The sequence below is a fragment of the Aspergillus terreus genome, genomic scaffold, assembly GCF_000149615.1.
Source record: "Aspergillus terreus NIH2624 scaffold_7 genomic scaffold, whole genome shotgun sequence".
In the NCBI taxonomy this organism is placed as follows: Eukaryota; Fungi; Ascomycota; class Eurotiomycetes; order Eurotiales; family Aspergillaceae; genus Aspergillus; species Aspergillus terreus.
Window position 1 is genome coordinate 834,132 of NT_165930.1, and position 15,120 is coordinate 849,251.

The 15,120-nt window shown below is 51.8% G+C and overlaps 6 protein-coding genes across 6 annotated transcripts; 1 reads left to right on the forward strand and 5 right to left on the reverse strand.

Annotated features, from left to right (window-relative positions):
• Positions 1 to 167: 167 nt before the first annotated feature.
• ATEG_05226 (flavin-containing monooxygenase) lies at positions 168 to 2,387 on the forward strand (the record flags this gene model as incomplete). Its single annotated transcript, XM_001214404.1, has 9 exons — positions 168 to 330; positions 393 to 800; positions 867 to 1,190; positions 1,249 to 1,295; positions 1,356 to 1,493; positions 1,556 to 1,758; positions 1,811 to 1,958; positions 2,026 to 2,133; positions 2,196 to 2,387. 9 exons carry the CDS (start codon positions 168 to 170, stop codon positions 2,385 to 2,387), a joined length of 1,731 nt encoding a protein of 576 aa, XP_001214404.1.
• Positions 2,388 to 3,187: 800 nt separating this feature from the next.
• On the reverse strand, positions 3,188 to 4,180 carry ATEG_05227 (uncharacterized protein; the record flags this gene model as incomplete). Its single annotated transcript, XM_001214405.1, has 1 exon — positions 3,188 to 4,180. The coding sequence occupies one exon, from the start codon at positions 4,178 to 4,180 to the stop codon at positions 3,188 to 3,190; it is 993 nt and encodes a 330-aa protein (XP_001214405.1).
• Positions 4,181 to 4,795: 615 nt separating this feature from the next.
• On the reverse strand, positions 4,796 to 6,702 carry ATEG_05228 (Zn(II)2Cys6 transcription factor domain-containing protein; the record flags this gene model as incomplete). Its single annotated transcript, XM_001214406.1, has 2 exons — positions 4,796 to 5,668; positions 5,725 to 6,702. The coding sequence occupies 2 exons, from the start codon at positions 6,700 to 6,702 to the stop codon at positions 4,796 to 4,798; spliced, it is 1,851 nt and encodes a 616-aa protein (XP_001214406.1).
• Positions 6,703 to 7,261: 559 nt separating this feature from the next.
• ATEG_05229 (multicopper oxidase) lies at positions 7,262 to 9,191 on the reverse strand (the record flags this gene model as incomplete). Its single annotated transcript, XM_001214407.1, has 3 exons — positions 7,262 to 8,321; positions 8,381 to 8,858; positions 8,918 to 9,191. 3 exons carry the CDS (start codon positions 9,189 to 9,191, stop codon positions 7,262 to 7,264), a joined length of 1,812 nt encoding a protein of 603 aa, XP_001214407.1.
• Positions 9,192 to 10,063: 872 nt separating this feature from the next.
• ATEG_05230 (uncharacterized protein) lies at positions 10,064 to 10,938 on the reverse strand (the record flags this gene model as incomplete). Its single annotated transcript, XM_001214408.1, has 3 exons — positions 10,064 to 10,302; positions 10,402 to 10,831; positions 10,906 to 10,938. 3 exons carry the CDS (start codon positions 10,936 to 10,938, stop codon positions 10,064 to 10,066), a joined length of 702 nt encoding a protein of 233 aa, XP_001214408.1.
• An 837-nt stretch (positions 10,939 to 11,775) lies between these two features.
• On the reverse strand, positions 11,776 to 14,971 carry ATEG_05231 (uncharacterized protein; the record flags this gene model as incomplete). Its single annotated transcript, XM_001214409.1, has 4 exons — positions 11,776 to 11,940; positions 12,008 to 14,103; positions 14,233 to 14,722; positions 14,948 to 14,971. 4 exons carry the CDS (start codon positions 14,969 to 14,971, stop codon positions 11,776 to 11,778), a joined length of 2,775 nt encoding a protein of 924 aa, XP_001214409.1.
• Between the last annotated feature and the right edge of the window lie 149 nt (positions 14,972 to 15,120).

Here is a 15,120-nt window from a genome sequence, read left to right on the forward strand (position 1 = left end):
ATCTCTCATGTTGCTCGACTGACGTGCAGCTGATGGCTTGGTATGCGCCGAGTCATATGTTCAAAATTCAAGTATAAAACGAACACAGCCGGCCAACTCACCGAGTTACCTCTTCATGAAAGCAATAATTGTTGACTTACCGTAACAACCCGAAAGATATTCCCGTCATGGCTTCGAAAGAGTCCCCTCCCTTCAAAAGGGTCGTTATTGTGGGAGCCGGGTTTTCGGGCCTGGCAATGGCCTGCCAGCTGAAACAGAAACTGAGATGCCACGACTTTGTGATCTATGATAGAGGAGCTGGGTTCGGCGGTACCTGGTTATTCAACACCTGTATGTTTGACCTGTTACCATTCTCCATTTCTTGCGTTGAAGCCAGCTGATGAGCATCTCAGACCCAGGTTGTGGCGTTGATATTCCCGCCGTGTTATACAGCCTCTCCTATGCGCAGAACCCAGACTTCTCAAACTTCTTCCCCAAACAGGATGAAGTCCTCCAATACATGAATGACGTGGTGGACCGTTTCGATTTGTCCGGCCACTTGGTCGGCAATACCGACTGGATAGGTGCTTCCTGGCAAGACGACACCAAAGCCTGGCTGGTCAAGCTGAAGGACCTATCCAGCGGCCAGGAGTACGTCCAGCGCTGCAGCATACTCATTTCGGCCGTGGGAGCACTGACGAACCCTAATCCGTTCTATGCTCCGGGCATCGACCGCTTTCAAGGAAACATCATCCACACAGCCAGATGGGACCACAGCGTTTCGCTGCGAGACAAAGACGTGATTGTGATTGGCAATGGAGGTAAGTCATCCCCTGTCGGCTCCATGGAACGCTACTCATAGTTTATGAGCAGCGTCCGCCACGCAGTTGGTACCCGCCGTAGCAGGAGAAGTCCGCTCTATCACGCAATTCATCCGGGTTGGTTCCCTGTCCCCCAGGTTTGGCGAAATGTCGCTAATCAACCGTGGCAGTCAAGTCAATACGTCCTCCCTGGGGGAGACAACACCATAATTACTCCATTTTGGCGGACAGTGTTCCGCTACCTACCCGGCGTTCTGCGCTCTCTTAGGCTCCTCACCTTCCTGTACCTCGAAACGTCTACTCCCCAGTTCGACACGACCGAGCAAGGAGCAAAAATGAGAACACAGACTGCGAAAATTAGCGAGCGCTATATAAAGGCAACGGCACCAGGTGAGTTGGCCCGCAGCTTGCTCAACTATGGACTACAGAGTATTAATCCCACAAATAGCGCATTACTGGCCGCTTTTGATGCCCGATCATGAGGTTGGATGCAAGGTAAATCCACGATCCTCCCCAGATATTACGGATGCAACAGTCAGGCTGAAAACAGATTAGCGAAGAGTCTTCGACCACAACGGCTACATCGCATCGTTGAATCGAGAGAACGTCCATCTCACCGATGACCCTATTGTCGCTGTTAATGAGCGCTCCGTCGTGACCAAGTCAGGCACAACATACCCTGCAGATGTGATTGTACGTGGCTCTTGCATCTCCTACTATCATCCGCTATTCGAACAGAGCTGACCATGGCCCAGGCACTAGCCAACGGCTTCGCTCTGACCCAGTTCGATGCCGATCTGCGAGGCCGCCATGGACGCAGCCGAAGCGAGCACTGGAAGGACGTAGGTTACATAGAAGCCTTCCACTCCATCGGCATGGCTGGATTTCCCAACTTTTTCTACATCCTGGGCCCCAATTCCGGCCGCGGACACACTTCAGCCGTTCTTTCTATCGAGAGGTAAGGAAGCCCGATTTTTCTTCTGGGCTCAATAAACTAAGCTCTTTGGCAGCTACACGAACCTCATATCGCGAGTGATCAAACCAGTGATAGCGGGGTCTGCTCTCTCCGTTGAGCCCAAATCGTCCAGCGAGAAAGAATACAATGAGCGTTTGCATGGCGCACTAGAGAAAACAGTGTTTACGAATGCGTGTCGGAGTGTAAGCCCCTCGCAGGTTCCGTGACAAGTCCCCTGGACACAGGCTGACGCAATCGCTTTTGATATAGTGGTACATCGACCCAAAAACGGGATATAACTGGGCAGTGTACCCATGGAGCTCGTTTTACATGTGGTGGACCACGCAGGTAGCAGGGTTGAGCGGCTGGGTTTACGAGGTCAGTCACTGTCCCCTCCTCAACGGTGAGATAGTCCAAGACTGACTGGCTCTGTGTATAAGCTTCCCAAGGGAAAGCCCAAGAGCGCAACCCGTCCTTTCCTGTTGAGTGTTGCGCTGTCGGTTTTTATGGTGACGCTGGCTCTGTGGCTATACGACATCGAGCCTCTGGCCATATCCAGCATCGAACCGGATCAGTGGATTGGTAATATGTCGCGATACGTGACATTTGATACTTTCCAAGGGAAGCTTTGAGGAGGTTTCTTATGATTTTGGCAGGACTCGCTTGCAACGCCCTGCATGAGACGACCTATAGTGTTTTGCGTTTTTGTGGCTCTTGGCTCATCATATTGGGCCTATTATCAGAGCTTTATCTCGGTAGACAAAATGAGTATACCCGTTTCGTTATGACCGTCATCTAAACGTATTGAATCTACTCTCCCCGTCCAGAACGCTGCGAAAAGTCTATGGAGGCATTCATAGATATTAGTCAAAGCATGTGAAGCTGCTTGAATCCTCTTTTGGTAGAGACAATAGGGGTAATATAACCAGGAATGCCACACCGTACAGAATAGGCACCGAGATCGCCACTGCCTGCTATTTACAGGCTGCAGAAATGCATCAACCTGTTCCTCTGGGTTGTTGTCGAGCTAATTGCGCGCAAGGGAGTGCCATTTGCATACGGAAGTCTTGTGGTCTACGTCCGATGTTACTGGTATTGCAAGATATATGGAGACATGTGACAATGCTGCTGCATACAAACAATGAGCCTGAATCATCACTATGCACTTAGATTAATTAAGAAGCATCTGAAGCATAATTAGATTTAGTTCGTCTTCTGCAGAAAGCTAGTAATAATCTCGCCTGATCCTGTCCTGTTTTGTCTTAGAACAGCTCCAGTTGCCCATGACCAGCAGTTACCCTCATTATTCACCAACCTGAACTCCAATAAAATCATGCATGTCCTCTGCGGGCAAGATCGACATCTCGGATCCATGGAGAAAGAAACAGCGGAGAAAGAATGAAAGCAAGACACGAAAAAGAAACAAGAACGATCACTGAAACGCATCCCGCTTGTCATATTTCCGATTCACGGCCCCCAAAACACATTTCAGAATCCCGTCCGCATTTAACGTCTGGCCGGAATGTCCCCTCCACGGCACCGTGTCCACCATATCCCGGAGGTTGTCCTGTCGACTCAACACCCCCAGATCATCGTCCAGCGCCTGTAGGTACACACGCGCCGCCTCATCGTCGCCGACCTGGAAGAACTGAATGCCGACCTGCCAGGGCACGGCGCGAATGGGCGGGCCGTCCAAGCGCTTAGCGACGTCGACGATGACGCTCTGCGCGTCATCCGTGAACTCACCGTCCGTGATGGCGATGATATTGAGCGGCTTCACCGACGTGCCGGGATCATCGCGCGCCGGGTGGTGGTTGCCGTAGTCGTCCGCCGCGTTGGCTTCCCTGCGTTCCAGCCGACGCATGTACGGCCCCAGGATCTCGTGCAGCCGGCGGCCGAACGGCGTCGGGCCGCGCGGCTGGACACTGCGGAAGATTTCACGCACGGCCTCGGAGGTCGTGACGTTCGGGTAGGCGCCGGTGGTGTAGCGGGTCGCCCGGTTGCGATGGTTGAGGAAGTAAATGTCGATGCCGTCTTGGTCGAAGCTGGTGCAGATGGGGGCGATGGCAGCGATGGCGTCCTCGGCTTCCTGCCAGCGGTGGCCAGACATGCTAGAACTGTCGTCAACAACGAAGATGGTATCGAACTCGCGCAGGAAGGCATAGGGGGAGTCGCTGGAGACGGAGCTGAAGGACTGTCGGGGCTGGGTCGCTGAGGCGGAGTACGGTGGGGGAGACCATAGATTAGGTCCCCCTGGCGAGAGAAACTTGCTTTTCGTCTCGGGATACTGTGAGGACGTTGCAGTGTAGTGTTGGTGTCCCTTCGTCCGCGACTGTCGATGGCCCATTGGTGCGGCTATGTCTTGTTGAGTTTGGAGGGTAGTGTCCCTGGTGAACCGGGAGGAGCGAAAGCAGAGGAAAGGCATGGTGCTGGCTTTGTGATTGTGTAGTTCCAATGATAAGTGTATGTAGTCAAGAGAGATTCACTGCCAGTCTCAACTTATCCTCCTTCCCGATTCACCTTGACGCCCACGACCTCATTATATAGGAAGCTGCAGGGCGAACCACAACTCAGCCTTGTTAGTGATGTCGCCATTGCATATATTGACTGTCTACCAGACTTCATTGTAAGAAGAACGCTCAAAATCATACTGAACCATGGGTACATACTTACACTGCCCGGTGGTCAACTTGTTTGAAATGCGCCTGAACCCCGCCAGGATCCCTCGCTTTTGCCAAGGGGCGCAAGAGATACAAGGGGTAAGCCCTAACAGGAGGGCAAATCAGCCCGTGGAATTTTACGAATTGTCTTTGAAGGTCTGATCAAAGAAGAATAATGAACCGGTGTGCAGATAAAGGGTAGGGAATTCGGATGGGGCTGTAAGGTGTCAAGGCATTTTCTGAGCCGCAGCACCGCCCCCCATCAACCCTTTTTCTACTAGGCTGTGCAGGACAACCATCCATTACAAGGCTAAATTTTACGGTCATCAACTCATCATTGGAACGTAATATATACACATGTATCAAGAAGTACATGACAGTCAAGCACCCCAGGTGCCTGTAAGAACTTTGTTCCCGGCGGTGGTGCCTCCGTATTCCAGGAAGTAAACGCCGTTTTCGCCATCTTCGATGCCATCAAAGATGCCCACCTCCGTCTCCAGGACTTCAATCAAGGCCAATGCCTGGTCAATGCCCATAGTGTGTCCGATGATTCGCAAACAATCGATCACCCAGACCCGCAATGGGTGATTCTTCCCCTCTGTTGCACCCGCCAGAACCAGCGGCCAGAGAGCGAGGAGCCCGCCTAAGTAGGCCTGGTTCAGGGGAAGATATTCGGACGGCTTAGTGCCCACGTTTCCGATGCCAAAGTGGAAGGGCACAGTCGCGCAGATGTCACGCGCGAGCTCTCGTGTGCTGCTGCGAAGCCGAGTGCAGTGGTTCTGAAGTTCCCCAGAGATAGCCATCGCAGGTGACCGGAACGACAGCCGTCGGAGGCAGCCGAGGATGATTTCACTGACGATGATCCGCGCGCATCGGTACTGATTCCAACTATGTGCAAGCCACAAATCATGGTAAATATGGTATCGATTACCGCAAGGACTCTCAGTCCGACCCAACATGTTGGCAAACGGATCCGGAGAGGGATGTTCAACCACGGTATACATAAATTCTGGAGGGAGACCTGCAACCCAGGCCATCAGCTCTGCTTCGATGGCATACGCAGCGGACAGGATCTCTCTCTGATCAGTCCGCATTTTCCGGTTAATGTCGGCGCGTAGATTAGACAATCGACCCGCGATGGTAATCAAACGGTCGCCGTAGGCTTCGGTCTGTGGCCGCAAGTACATGGCGATTTTGGCGCACTCTAGGACCGACCGTGGCACGTGAGCGGCTCTCTGCAAACAGCTGGTAATCTGTACGACGTTAGAAAACGCCCAGTTGTAGAGAATGGCGATGGAGATATACATACAATCTGGAATCTCAACTGCACAAAAAGCTTCAGTCCATCTTCATCCTGGAGCTGCTCCGCCCCTCGTAGCTCAAGCAGCGCCGCAGCCCCATAGATATGACTGGTCCACTTTTCAATCGTTCGGGGCGTTCTACTCGTGACGACCTGCCCGCTCCCGTCAGCCACATGCACACGGATGTAGTGTAACCAAGCAAGGATGGCGGGTATTACCTCAAAGATAGCCAGTAGTAACACAGCAGCAAGCGTTGCATTGGTCTTGGCTTCTTCTTCGTCCATGACCGCGGCAGTTAGCAATTGCAATGCATGACCATAGTCTCTTTCGGCATCGATTTTCAGCGACCCTGATTGTCGAATGCGTGAGAGCATCGCTGATCCCACCGATACCAGACTGGCTTGCATCGCTTGTTGACTTGGGGAGCCCTCGTTGGTAGTTCTGAAGAAATCCGGGGAAAAGTCCATCATCCAGAAGGAGCCCGGCCATTCAGTATTCCTCAGGGAGAAGCAATAAGCTTCATCCTTAGTAAACTGATAGGACGGCTGCAACCCCAGACCCGGCGAAGAATGCGGGGTGAGAAGCTGGACCGACTCGGGAGACTGTTGAGGATAGGAGAGATCGTTGAAATCCACAATCTCGGGCGGATCACTACTAACATCATTGGAGACTTTCGGCGTCGCCGTTGGCGGCGATGATTTTGAAGGCGGTTGTGGGCTGGGTTGGCTACTACTACTGCCACTCGGAGACGTGTGTGTGGTGGATTTGCGGGTGTTTTTGGCCCGACGGCCAGATGAGCCAGTTTTGGCCTTTCGAACGACCTGCTGGCTCTCATCGCGAAACATGAGCGACAGCTCATCGCGATATCCGGGGCACACGCGGTTGCCCTTGATACATTGGGAGCAGGTCGGGCGGGCCTGATCACAGCGGATCTTGCGCGATCGGCATTCGCCGCAGCCTTTGCTCGGCTTGCCGCAGAACACCATGTTGGACAGACGTGGGGTAAGGTAATGATAGCACGAAGAGGGGCAGGGGATATGCTCGGAGACTGCACCCGGAGTCGTTAGGCTTTCAACGTTTAGAACTCGAGAGGTCCAGAAGGAGCAGTTGCTGTAACGGGTAACCTATGCGAGCCACCCCGGCACGGAGATCGCGATATCGTGGTGGTTCTCCGAGATAGAATGATTAGAAAAGAATGCAGGCGAGGGAGATCCGGTGCAGAGTTAGTCCGAAGGAGTCCCATAGCCATGCACGACGGATGACATATCGGTGTCCGTTTTGACGACGACGACGACGAGGATGATGGAGATGGGGTTGGGGAGAAGAGGAAAGGGACAGGAGGACCGGGGAAACGCGAGGAGGGCCAGATTTCCCCTCATTCCACTAAACCTTCTCGGGTATCTCCTGCGATGACTAATGCCTCCCAGCTGATTCCTTCGGTTTCATCTTGATGAACGCGTGATGTCCTCTATATAGTACTCGGTTCTAATGTCTGTGTGTGTATTTAGGCACGTCTACTCGTGGTGGAAGAAACTCCAGGAACCTTCAGGCGAGCCGCTGGTACTCCGCGGGAATCTCCGGCCACTCGTCCACGCCATCCATCAAAGTCAGCCCCATCCCACCGTTGAGATGCACTTGCACATGACAATGCAGTAGAAATGGTCCTGGATTCACCACCTGATATCGGATCGCCAGCCAGGTTGCCGTCGTCGTTGCGGGCGGAGTGTAATATGTATCCCGGATCTGCGGCGTGTCAAAGTTGAAGCTCCCCGGGATAGATTTCATCGCCTCGGCCACCGACGAGTAGTTCCAATACCCGTTACCTTGACCGATTACGAAGAACTTGTTGGAGTGCTTGTGAAAGGGATGAGGTGGCTGGAGCGGTTTAACCACACGGAAGATCAGGTCTACCCATGTCCCATTTAAGGTCTCGATGGAGAGATCCCTTTGCGCGGCAGACGGGTCGAAAAGAAGTGGAGTGCTCTCTTCCAGTATCATTGGAAGACTGGAGTTACCCAGAGTCCACCGATACGAGGCGTGGTAGTGGTCAATATCCAAGACGTAGGTCTGCGTCACCTCATAAGAAGGTATTTCAGCAGGGAAGGGGATGATGGTGCTCTCGTTCAAAGCAGTATAGTTGGCTGAGATCAAAGTGCCGGCGATGTCAATCGATGGGACCGAGAATCTCTTCTCTGCTTCTGTGGCAAATGATGCACCATAGGACAGAATTGCCGTGGTACCGAGGATCTGATTTACGCCGGTTGTTGCGAGTCGAATAGTATAGTCGCCTGCCGGCCTGTCCAGTTTGACCATAACGGAGTATCGGTTCCCATTGGCCAGGGTAATTGCGTCCACCAAGGTCGGCACGATATACCGCCCATCAATGGCATAGACATACATGGGATGTTCGTCAATGGAGAAGACAACTGTATTTATCCCGGCTGCACTGACCAGATCATAACTCACGTATGAATCGGCAGGATCCACAAGCAACCGTTCACATGCACCGCGAGATGGAGTGCAGCCATGGTACATAGAAGGCACTATGGCGCTAAGGTTATGGGGGAAGTTTCCCTGTGCCAATCGGTTCGTCGGGGGAAGACATCTAAACCGGTCAACCATCAAGGGTAAACCAACTGGAGATTGAAGATGGCGCGTCCTTACCCGATATCAGTGAAATGGGAGTTGTTTCCCAGAACTTCCCTCTGGCCCGCAGTTGTGAACTTGTCTAACTTCTCCTGGCTCAAACAGTCGATCGAGCCTTTGCCATTGATCAGAAGGGCATTTGCACAGTACGCATCCAGCCCCGTTGCCTCTTCAGCAGCCCATATCTCGGTTGAGGTCAATTTACGCCAGTCCGAAAGCATAACAGGCGCGGTCTTTGACTCTGCCGCCTGCATTGCCCTCAATTCAAGTGTGTCGTTCGTGATCAAAGAAAAAGGTCTCTCCACCGAGTCATCAGGATGGATATAGATGGCTCCATAGAGTCCATCTTCTATCTGGCCTCTGTGATGGGCATGATAGAAGTACGACCCATATTGCGTTGCGCGCCATTTGTAGAGGAACTGGTCGCCTGGCTGGATCGGTCTCTGCGATAGACCGGGAACTCCATCCGACCATGGAGTGCCGCTCTGGACGATTCCTGCGATCCTCAAATAAGATACAGGAAACAATCAGCGAAATCACCAGTCCGAAACTTACCGTGGAAATGAACCGTGACAGCCGCAGGCAGTTTGTTCACGACTAAGAATTCGACATCATCCCCTTGCTGCAATTCAAGGGGCGGTCCCGGGAATTGTCCATTGGTGAGGATTGTTTTTCGAGGTATCCCGGCTGGCGCCCAATCTTCCCAGGTCAACGTGGCTTCAAAGCGCACTGTATTTCCAGTTGATCTGGTTAGCTGGTCATATGCACTTGTCCAGGATAGTAGACATAGGAGTGAGAGTAAGCCTAGTGTACGCTGGGAAATCTCCATGCTGAGAAAACAGACGAGCTATAGAAATGCGGGCAATTTGACTAGATGCTGACGATACCAGACTGGCTTAATAAATGCAATGCCCCCTCGATGGATGTGATATGGCATCTTATGCTCGTGGCCCAGTGTTTTTCAGCCCATTTCTCTGTTGATAAACCACTGTAGATCATACTCAATAATTGGGTTCGCGCCGGGGGCCTTGCATACCATCAACCCTTACATTCTTAAGCATAGGATGGCATTTCCTCCACTCTAAGATCCATTAGGAATAAACACTGCAGGATTGTGGCTGCGGCTCGCAGGGCTATATAAAGCTGGGATACAACAAGTGTTCATCACTGGTAGAAGCGTCTGTCCAGCCTGGAGTGATCGACCCGAACTAGTATAATAAAGGTTAGAAGGAGATCAGTCGTCGGACCTCTATTTGATCCACGTAGTTCTCGGTAAACGAGGTGTCTTCTCGTTCCGTCGTACGTGTCAGAGCCGAGCCTCAAAAGGGGGCCTCGATTGCAAACGCGGTTGGATTCTCCGTAAGTTCTCGGAAAACCCACACCTGATCGCAACCAGGCAAGTATTCTGTCACTTGCCTGGAAGAGGAGCAGATCTCACAGAGGTGGAGGATAAAAAGCAAAGAAAAAAGGGAATAGCTCTGTCGATCCTAGCGAAACTGATACTAGCACATCCCGCGCAGGTCTTGCTGCGTTTAACCTCTACGGAGTACTACTAGTAGATTAGGGGAACCAAAGCCAGAAAAGGCTATCTACTTTTCAATGAAAGGACTGGGCTAGTGTACAATAGTCATACAATGCAGACAGAAAGTAGTTAACGAAAGCCGCGAGCGGTGCGCAATCTGCCGAATCGGCTGTCCCAAATCAACTTTTTCCGACAACCAACCAGATGAAATCCTTCTTCTTCTGTTCTCCCTTTGTCTCGTGCACTGCAGCATTGGGAACGAAGACGGGCGCGTCTGCGCAGAGCTGCGATTTACCACTGTGTCCACCCTTCTTCTTCTGACCATCTTCATTCTCCATGACATACGAGTTCTCTTGCTCGAAAGGCGGTTCAGGAAAGCTTGGGTCGTATTGAGGAGGCTCATATGTCTGCGACGGAACTGCAATGTTAGTTTTGTACGAACAAGATTGTCCTGGGTGGGTTTTTCGCACTACCTTCTGCGGCCCAGCAAACCGGTATTGTTCCATGAAAAGCGCACCAGAAGGGTCACTGATTGAGTTGAACTGGCGACTATCTCTCGAAGCTTCCGCGAATCTCATTCCCTCCAAACTCGGATAGCGCATGAGGTGCTCAGGAACAATCGGCTGGTGGTATGTAAAGCTCGACGGCGAATGCAGAGACTGATGGACTCCCAAGTCCCTGAACTGGGTATTCAAATGCGGATCCAGGGGTCCTTGCAACAGCTGCTGCGAGCGTAGATTATGGTAGGGATCGTGTTGGCTATAGGCGTGACCCGTGTATTGAGAATCGCTGTGCAGGAACCGCGCCTGTCTTGAAGTATCTGTGGAAAGATTTTTTCCTGATCCACGGGTATAAAGCATATTCTGGGTGTGGTAGTCAGCTGCAAGATGTCCAGGGTCGCGTTCCACCGTCTCCTGATAGTAGGGACCGTTCGCAGACGAGTCCCTCTGTACGCGGTCAGCTGTCATGTCCCAAATGTATGGCATAATGATGGTGCATCACCAAAGGAGTTTGAACATACCCTGTTCTTGAAGAACTTTCGCGACGTCCTCATGATGGACGCTGAGAATGCTTCTACCTGGTGCAGGGAAGATTCAAACCGGAAGGGACGAAGTATCCAGGCAGTATGAGAAGGCAACACAAAAGAGTATGTTGGATACGAGCGGGATGGCTCGGTAGATAATAAAGCCTAAGGTGTAAGATTGTGTCCAACCAGGCTAGAAGGGTTGGTCCTTGAACCGAGAAGGGTGGTTGGGCAACTGAAAGAGTGAAGAGAAGCTGGAGGTTAGGAACTGGAGAAGGCAGTCCTCCTTCTAGAATTTGTGCATATCACAATGGCACACCTGCCCCAAACAAAGGGCTTCAGCACACAAAGGCCCTTTCTTCAATCTTTGTGTTAGCCATAGAATCTGGAACGTACGCTTGCCTTGATCTTATCTACCTGGGTCAGAGAAGGCTGTCTACACTACAAACTGGAACGCATGACTCTAACAGGGGCTAGTTAATAGTATCTGCTAACATACATGGCCTTTTTTGTGGTTTCTTTGATATTGGTCTTTTTTTTGGTCAGTTTTTTGTTTTCCATCTTTTTTACCCTTTTCTTTGTATGTGTCCAAGTAGTGACCTTGGAGTGAATGAAACCTGAGCGAAACATGAACAATTGGAGAGGCCATGATGTTGTGTACTTCTGTACACCGGCCAGAAAAGAAAAAAACAACAGCAAACTTGCAAAGCGAGATCATCGGGAAAGAAGGCGCTTACTCTAACAAGGTTCAATCATCATTCATAACTGAATGGTTTCAGGGAAGAGAGCGGGGAGTGGGGAAAGAGAAACCGATGTGATCGACCGAAAGCAACCAAGGCCGAAGGGAGAGGGCTTCTGAACCCATCTCTATTCCTCGTGGAGGTGAGCTTTCACCTGAGAGAAGTGCTCAAAGAGGGCGTTCTCTGCCAGACACTTTTCAGAACGCTTCTTGTTGGCCAGCTCTTCAGCCTCCATCACCTCCTTTCCGATGTTGTTGTAGTTGCTGTATTGGTATTGCAGTGAGAGAGCCATCTGCAGGAACGTCATCCGTTAGTTGCAGAAGACAAAGACAATTGGATCAGACACAAGAATTCCTTACCCGGATGTACCCTTCTCTCTTGGAACGGGCGTTCTCGTCAGTGGCCCTCTTACAGAGAGTCTCGATACAGGCGTGGATCTCGTCCAAGGTCTTCGTGATGTCCGAAGTATCGTTCGCGGTTGCAAGACTTTTCCCAGGTGTCGAGCTGAGATTGGATCTAACTGACCCGATAGAGCGCGGCAGGTTGATTATATTCTTGTGGCCAGAAGACAGGCCGGCATGAGGAGTTCTGTAACGACTGGGGCGCTGGGGACTTCCCGTGGGCGCAATCATGATATGGCCCTTGCGAACCCGAACATCTGAGCCGCCGACACTCTGTCCTCTAACGGGAGCGGCCTTGGTACGGGTCGACTTCGTCGGACGAGCAAAGGATGGAGTGTCTTCGACATGTTGCACCACAGGCGCGGCGGGCGGCGAGATCGAAGTAGACTGGCGTGCAGAAGGATGTTGTTCATCAGATGACTTGGGGCTCCGGGGTGTCTTGTTCCAGCTGACGCCATCCGAAAGCCTGGTATATCTAGCCCTGGACATGAAGACTCCTTTCGCAGGTCCAGTTCTGTTATCCTCGTTTCTGAGACGTATAGCTGTGACCGGAGTTTGAGCTCTAGCCTCGGGCTCCGGAGTTTCACGCTCTTCCTTTTTTCCACGGCTTTTATCGACAGCGTTCTTATGCTTGAAGATGTTGCGGAAGCTATCGAGCATACGGGTACTCTTCGAGTCAGGAAGTCTAGCCAGCTGCTCAGCCTGGGTAGTCGGCTCCTTGGAGAGATTCTGAGGCGCGACATTGCTGTTTTGTTTTTCAGACTGATCGGAAACGTGGGCAGACACAATTGCTGGGCCTGGTCCAGACTGCATGGTTCTTTGCGATGCTTGATCGCGAGACGACGTTCGAGGGGGGAAGGATCTGAGGGACTCCGGGCTACCAGCGGTGTTTGGGGTTGGGTAGTTCTTGGGCACGGAGCCTTCACCCGACTGGGAGGTACTCTTGACGGGAGTCACCGGGCTAGCTGATTTGCTGCCTTTCAGGTGAATGCTGTACTTCTCAGGGACCCTTGGAACCAACGGCTCATGCTCGTCCTGGCCCGACGGGGAATAGAGGCTGGAGAGACTAGGGCTATTGACAGGCTTACGCTGGATCGCGCGATCACGGCCGGAGTCTTTTCTTGGAATGGATTCCAGAGATATAGCAGATCGGCAATAGTTTCGAGCAAGTGGAGTACTCTCCGCTGAATTGCTGTCCTTTTTGTTTGAAGATGAGGGCCCGAGGATAGGACTGGAGGAACTTCCTGTATCGACACGCCGTTTTCCCGAGAACCGTGTAGGAGTGTCCGGGTAGTGGACCAATGCAGGGTTAGACCTCTGGGTGACAGCAAAAGTACTGCCAGGGCTATCTGGACCCATGATCAATTTCTCGGCTGAGCGAGCAATTCTTAGCTTGGGACCGTAGAATCTCTCTCCAGGTTTATGCAACATACGTGTGCGATATTCGCCAGTAAAAACATTCTGAGGGCGTTGAGCAGCGTCATCGTCGCCAAAATCCCAGTCACTGATAGAGGATGAAGAACAGCTCTTACGATCCTTTCCTTTTTCTTCGTTGGTGGCGCTCTCCTGGTCGGGAACAGCAAGCTGTTCGTCCGAAGAAGGCTTGGGACGAGGCCCATTGGGCTTGTCTACCACGCGGATTCCGCCGGCGAAGCTTCCACTAGGAGTAACACGAGGGCTACCCATAGCTTCCACACTATGCCTGCGGAGAGTAATAGGAAGCGGGATTGAACTGCGGATGTCAGGTGCGGCCCTGACTCCTCTAAGAGAAGCAGATTGAGCTCCTTGGCTAGGCTTCTGAGGAACACCCCGAGGGATACGGGTTGAGCTGTTGGAACTCAGAAGTCTGAGCTCTTGCGTCTCTTGAGCCATGGGTCTGTCACGAACGTTCTCTGTTAGATAGTTAGCTGGATCTCTATGGTGTATGACATTAATAGGGGAACGGTTCTTGATACCTTTATTACGGTCGAATCTGGACGGGTTCAAAAGGGGCTTGTCTTCGTGGCTCGCGGAGAACCTAGGCTTCGATTTCTGTACGAATGGATCGGTGGTGTCTGCAGGAGATCACTCAGTACGCTGATTGAAAGAGGCTTCCTGATCCAAAGGCAAGAGAATGATCTTGTCTGGTCCAGCTGTTATGAGGGAATATGGATTACCTTTTTCTTGAGGTCCGCCTTTCTTACCAGGCTGAAGCGCGGAGCCCTTGTCTCCAGCCATGGGTGAGTCTGTGAACGTATCCTGCTCAGCTGTCTGTTTGGACGACATCTCGCGGATGGCGTTTACGTTGGACAGGGTGATTGTGGTGTCTGAAGGGGCAGTAGAAGATGAATCGGATGAGGGATCGTCAGGAATGGGGGTAGGGGAACGGTGATGGCAACAGGTGTTTCGAGTAAGAAAAAAAAAAAAGGAACTTTGACGAGCGAGGGCCGGCGAGGGAGTAGTTGGGGGGGTGGGCAAATCGTCCTCCTCGTCAACAAAGGGGATTGTGTTGTCCTGTGCTAGAACCACCCAGTCCCGGAATGGTATCAGTGAGGAACGCACTTTGCGTTCTTCATCCTCTTCATTCACTTCATTCACTTGGTCCAAAACTGAATACCTCGATCCAGGCGTCTTCCCACTGGGATTTCTTACACCTGACCGTCGCTTCTGGTCCCCCAGGATTTTCTTCTGTGTCTAATCGGCGTCAGCTGATATAGGCCTCCAGAAACCCATACTCCTGGGGGATCCAAACTCACGCTTGCAACCGAAAGGCGCTTCGGATCTCTGGGTGGTATGTCAAACCACGTCGAATCATCCTTGAGAGTGATAATTCGGCATCTCGGTATATACTAACAATCACAGTCCATCATCAGCGATTTTTCCTGAATCAGAGATAGGACTTTGATCTACCTCGCTCACCTGGCTACTCCTCTTCACAACCATCTTGGGTGATTCGATTCTCATACCCATCTTCTGCAGCATCTTCGTTTGCATGAATTGCCGCGCCGCACTTTGTCATCCCTTCCTAACTTTAGATTGAGGGTCCATGATCACTCCCAAGATCCTGTGGGGCCTTGACTGGTGTTCATTCT